Here is a 5,763-nt window from a genome sequence, read left to right as displayed (position 1 = left end):
GCCATTACGCCAACTGCTGGTCCCTCCTCTGGCAAAATCTTTAAAAAAAAAAATCCTGGCAGGCCCAGCCTCTGCAGTAGCATACTGAACTGCAGTGCTGGAAGCCACGTGGCCAGTCATCTGCAGGTTCGAATCCCTGGCCCAGTTAAGCTGAAACTTACTGGGTGTGCATGCCCAAGATCCTGACAAGCTGGAGGGTTGGGGAACGGGAGAGCAGCATGCCCGGACCCTGCTGAGGGCCCTCTCGCTCTCTGTCCCCACATGCATGCACACATGCTGTCATGAATAAAACACGTTTGAAAAAGTACTCTTGCGGAGTGGTTAAGTGCCTGGGGCGAGGGGCAGTCAGACCCGGCTCGATCTTGCATGATGCCCGCCACGTGCACAGATCCAGCCTCCGTTTCCTGTCCCCTGTTCACTGGTTTGTTTCTCACTGTCGCCCTCACATGCCACCACATGCGTCTTCCATACGGCACATGCCGTTGATCTGGGGCTCGCGCCACGCCTGTGCTGGGACCCGCTTGCGTTGTAGCACACGTTACTACGATGCACGTCCTCGCAGGCAGCCTGCTCAGTGGGCACGCCCCTCTTCTCCTCCCCAGAGAGACATCGGCTGGCGCCCGGACAGTACCCACCTGCTGGTGTTCTCCACGGAGTCAGCCTTCCACTACGAGGCTGACGGTGCCAACGTGCTGGCCGGCATCATGGGCCGCAATGACGAACAGTGCCACCTGGACGCCACGGGCACCTACACCCAGTATCGGGTGCAGGACTACCCGTCAGTGCCCACCCTGGTGCGGCTGCTCGGCAAGCACAACATCATCCCCATCTTCGCGGTCACCAACTACTCCTACAGCTACTATGAGGTGCGGGCCTGGGCCCTGCTGGCCGAGAGGGGGCATGCAACTTGCCAGGTGCCCCTTTTGGCCCCAAGCTTTTGGGCCCCCCAAGAGTGGTCCTGGTGGGAAGGGGAGGACCCCAACCCAACTCCTACATGGGCTCTGGAGCGCACCAGCAGGCTCTAGGCCTCAGCTTCCCCCTGTGCAAGGTGGGGGTGAGCCCAGAGCTGTCATCCAGACTCGATGCAATGCTTAGCCTGAGGCTCATGCTCCTTCCCACAGAAGCTTCACACGTACTTCCCGGTCTCCTCGCTGGGGCTGCTGCAGGAGGACTCGTCCAACATCGTGGATCTGCTGGAGGAGGCCTTCAACGTGAGGAGCAGGGCTGAGGGGGTGGGGCAGTGGCAGGGCTGGGAAACGGGCCTAGGAGAGGCCTGTGAGGATGGTCTCTGGCATCCCTGAGGAGCCCGCCTGGACCGGCCCCAGGTTCCAGCAGGCTCTGCCACTGCGATCCCCCATGCCAGGCTGTGGTCTGCAGGGGTGAGGGTGGAGCACAGCCAGGTCAGGCCAGTGCAATCAAGCAGGCTTCCCTACCTGGCCCACTGACAACCTGTCCTCTCTCAGCGCATTCGCTCCAACCTGGACATCCGGGCCCTGGACGTCCCCCGAGGCCTGCAGACAGAGATCACCTCTAAGATGTTCCAGAAGACGAAGACCGGGTCTTTCCACATCCGGCGGGGGGAAGTGGTATACCTCTGTGGGACGGCGGGGCCGGGGGCCGGGGGACAAGGTGTAGCACCCTGTGCCTAAAACATGGTGATGGGGGTGGCTGGAGACAGGCAGGCCTGGGGTCCGGTCCCCGTGGCCAGCCGCTTGGGTGGACGTGGCATGTTCCTTGGCTTTTCCGTGTCCTGTTCAAACAGTGGGATTAATGAGAACGAGGTTGGGCTGGCTCCGTGGCCTGGTGGTTAAAGTGGCTTATTCCACATGGCCAACCTTGTGTTTCGAGTCTTGGACCCACAGCTTGAGGAACATTCCAGGTGTGCATATTACTTTTCCCAAAGTAGAGAGAGAAGAGAAGGGATTGCAGTGCAACCACTCCCCAAGAGGGCTGCTTTCTCCTCCCTCTCTCTGTCTCTGGGAAGTACACATGCCCTGTAGCAAAAATAAAAACTAAAGGCAAGGTACTCGGAGAGTTGCCGTGCGGAGTAGAGGGGCCGATGTGATGGAAGCAAAGGAGGCTGTCAGTGTTGCTGTTGAGACTCTGTCCACAGGAGGGGGTTTTCAGCCCTGACAGGGGCTAGATCCAGCCACGTCCTGAAAGCTGGAGGGCAGGGCCTGTAGGAACAAGGGCCCACTTTTGCTGGACCTGCCTCGGCTGACAGCAGGGTCCCTGCAGGGCACATACAACGTGCAACTGCGAGCCACTGAGCACGTGGATGGGACACATGTGTGCCAGCTGCCGGGCGAGGACCAGAAGGGCATCATCCACCTGAAACCTTCCTTCTCCGACGGCCTCAGGGTCGACGTGGGCGTCATCTGTGACGTGTGTGCCTGCGAGCTGGGACGAAGCAGCCTGCCGGCGGGAGGGAGAAGCTGGGCCACACGCCTGGGGCCCTGGGTGATGGAGCAGGGCCTCCTGTGGCTGCACGTCCCTTACGGGTGTCGTGAGCACAGAGGTCCCCATACACGCCCTCGACCAGTTTGCTGGTCTCGTTCCAGCAAAAAGAGGTGCGGTCGGCTCTGTGCAACTTCAACGGGGACTTCATGTGCGGACACTGCGTGTGCAGCGAGGGCTGGTGAGTGTCGTAACCAGGGCGCCAGCTGCTCCTCCGAGGACCTGACCCTAGGCCCATTGTGTACGCCCAGCTGGGGGCGGGTGGCAGAGCAGGGCTGGGGGGGGCTCGCCCAGATTTTGAGTGAACCGTTCCAAGCACCTCGACAGGAAAAAGTCTGTTTCTGGAGAGCCATGGAGGTGCCACGTCAGGGTGGGACCTGGGTGCTGGGGAGCAGCTGCAGAGAGGAGAGGTATAAGGAGCTTCAGAAAGCTGCCGGAGGGGCCAGAAGTGGCACAAGTAAAATATGACACCAGGGCATAGTGGCTATGTCGCTGGACTCCCACGTATTCAACCACGGTTCGAATCCCAGACCTAGTGGCTTAAACTCATACTGGGCACATGTCCTTGCACGCCCAGGATCCTGAGAGGAGAATGGAGGAGAAGGGATTGCGGTGTGGCCACCCCCCGGAGCGCCATTTCTCTCTTTCTATTTCTCTGTCTCTGTCTTTCTGGCGAGCGCACATGCCCTATAGCAAAAACCTCTCCAAAAAAAAGTTTGTGGAAAATTTGAAGTGTGAGGTTTTTTAGGCGCAAATAAATTTTTAAACCATGCAACTTTTTCATAATATCCATTTCTATGAACTTTTTTTTTTTTTGTCAGAGGGAGAACGTATCACTCCCGAGGGGTGAAGTCGCACTGCAATTCTCCCTTCTCCATTTCTCCACCCTGCCAGGACTTTGGGCACACACAGGTGTTCAATGTATTTTTCTCTTTTTTTAGAATTATTTATTTAATTTTAAAATTTTTTTTTCAATTTGCTATAGAGCACATGTGCTCGACAGAGAAAGACAGAGAGAGAGAAAGTGAGAAAGCATCCCTGCCCCAATGAGGGAGATGGCCACATCACCATCCCTTTTCCTCCATTATCCTTCTGGGATCTGGGGCACACCCTGCTGATCCCACCAATTTTTTAAAAAGAATTATGTTATTTGGACCAGCAGGTGACGTGGTGGTTAAGGCACTAGACATTCCCACATGGCCAATCACGGTTTGAGTCCTGGACCTGGTGGTTTGCTTTCTCACTTTCCTTCTCTCTCTTTCTGTCTCTCTCTGATCAAATTGAAACAAATAAACAAACAAAAAAAGAATGAGTGAGTAAACACAATTAAATAAATAATTATTAAAAATAATTTTTAATTTAACTTTGTTTACTTTAATTTGACCAGAGAGGGACAGAGTGAGAGAGAGAGAGAAGGCAAGCCACCAGGTCTGGGACGCGAACCTCCATGTGGGAGGCCAGTGCCTTAAACCACCACGCCACCTGCCAGCCCCACAATGTTTTCCAAGTCACTGGGGCCGGGATTCAAGCCACAGCTGGTCATTTTGGATTGAGGCTCCCTTAACCACCAGGCCATGTGGCCAGCCCTCCATAAACTGTCTGAAGACCCCCTCGTCCCTTCACTCCGTTTGTGCAGCACTTTGAACCACAGGGCGTGTATCGCCTCACCAGAAATGAGCTGGTCAATGAACAGTGGTAAGGGCTTTGCGGCCTCCGGACGAGAGCAAGGCTGCCGTGGCCCGAAGCAGAGCAACAGCGAGGGAGGGACGCTGGGAGGGCAGCAGGGGACCGAGGTTCGCGTCTCGCTCAGCCAGTGCTGTCTGTGAGACTTGTCCTGCCGCAGCCCCTCAGAACCTGTTTCCTCCTCTAAAACGGGACAGTAGAGCCCCAGCCCTCCTCCAGGGCTGCGAAGTGACCGGTTCCTCCCTCAGGAGCGGCAAGACCTGCAACTGCTCCACCGGCTCCCTGAGCGACACGCAGCCCTGCCTGCGGGAGGGCGAGGACGTGCCGTGCTCAGGCCGCGGCGAGTGCCAGTGCGGGCGCTGCGTGTGCTACGGCGAGGGCCGCTACGAGGGCCAGTTCTGCGAGTACGACAACTTCCAGTGCCCCCGCACCTTCGGCTTCCTCTGTAACGGTGAGCTCAGCAGCGTGCCCGTGCCGAGAGCGGGGCCAGGAGGAGAGGGGGACCCTCCCTCCCAGACCCAGGCTGTCCGAATCCCCCAGTTCAGGCCCAGCCCCACTCCGGAGCTGAGAGCCTCCCCCAAGGCCTGCCCGACTTGGCTCTTGCTTCCTCACGCTGGACATTGTTTTAAGACCCCAGCTCCTTCAGGGTCTCTCCCATAGCTCAGGCCGGTACCCACCCCCCTCTCACTCCCCACCTTATTAGGGTGGGTACCACCCAGCTCGGCCCTTCATGGTGGGTTGGAATATGACAGGGTAATCTTTCTCCTCCCTGAAGATGCTAGATTTCTATGAGCAGGAGTTAAGAGCCCTCCGGATCCTCACTGGGCTTAGTTGGACTCAAGCCATGGGCACGTAGTCTGAGCGAGGGTCACAGAACTCAGACAAGGGAGGCGGAATGACTGGGCTGAATGAAAGTCCACTCATTGAATACTTAATTAACCCTCACTATATACTCACTGCCGGAGGCCCAGCCCCTGCTTTCCACCCTTTCGTCCATGGTTGCTTTTGTCCACCATTTCTTCTCTTCGACTGTCCACCCCAGAGTGTGCTCGAAGAAGTGAAAGGGAGAGAAGCAGACAGTTGGTGCAGTGGCGGTGTGAGAGGGGAGCAGAGGGGATGCTGCTGGGGAAGAGGCAGGGCCACAGTGCCAAGGGTGGGACTGGAGTCCAGGGCAGGACTTCATCCTTTAGGTAAAAGAGAGCCATTGGAGGTTTAAATTTCATTTCCTAATTGTATGGTAGTCTTGTATCTAGCCACCTTGTTAAACTCACTAAAAGAAATCTAACTATTTTTCTATAGTTATCCATATTCTTATGGATATTTTGTGACATGTTCCTGATACCTGCAAATAATAATAGTTTTACAAATCCTTACACATTTTATTTCTTTTTCTTACCTTATTGCATTGGCCAGGGCTCAGTAAAGGTTCTTAAATAGGGGAACCACATGACTGGATTTATAGTTTGGGATCATCAGTCTGACAATAAAGACAGAAGGTGGAATGGAGGGAGAGAGTTGGAGGGAAGGAGATTCCAGGAAAGCAAGGAAGAGATAGACTTCCTGTCTGGAAATTGCCTGGCTTCCACAGGCCCTGCCAGGGGCAGCCAGGACTGCCGGTATGAA

The 5,763-nt window shown here is 55.9% G+C and overlaps 1 protein-coding gene across 1 annotated transcript in view; it reads left to right on the top strand.

The window, feature by feature from the left end:
* The window catches only part of ITGB4 (integrin subunit beta 4), a 39,591-nt gene that overhangs the window by 8,085 nt on the left and 25,743 nt on the right, over window positions 1–5,763 (top strand). The window contains exons 8-13 of the mRNA XM_006145801.3: window positions 603–866; window positions 1,122–1,211; window positions 1,464–1,586; window positions 2,239–2,403; window positions 2,562–2,638; window positions 4,389–4,591. Coding sequence (XP_006145863.1) covers window positions 603–866; window positions 1,122–1,211; window positions 1,464–1,586; window positions 2,239–2,403; window positions 2,562–2,638; window positions 4,389–4,591 — 922 coding nt within the window. The remainder of the gene's footprint in view (window positions 1–602; window positions 867–1,121; window positions 1,212–1,463; window positions 1,587–2,238; window positions 2,404–2,561; window positions 2,639–4,388; window positions 4,592–5,763) is intronic.

Source organism: Tupaia chinensis, unplaced genomic scaffold, assembly GCF_000334495.1.
Source record: "Tupaia chinensis unplaced genomic scaffold, TupChi_1.0 Scaffold000159_1, whole genome shotgun sequence".
NCBI classification, from domain to species: Eukaryota; Metazoa; Chordata; class Mammalia; order Scandentia; family Tupaiidae; genus Tupaia; species Tupaia belangeri.
The sequence above is the reverse complement of the archived record's forward strand: the minus strand, read 5'-3'. Positions and strand labels throughout refer to the sequence as shown.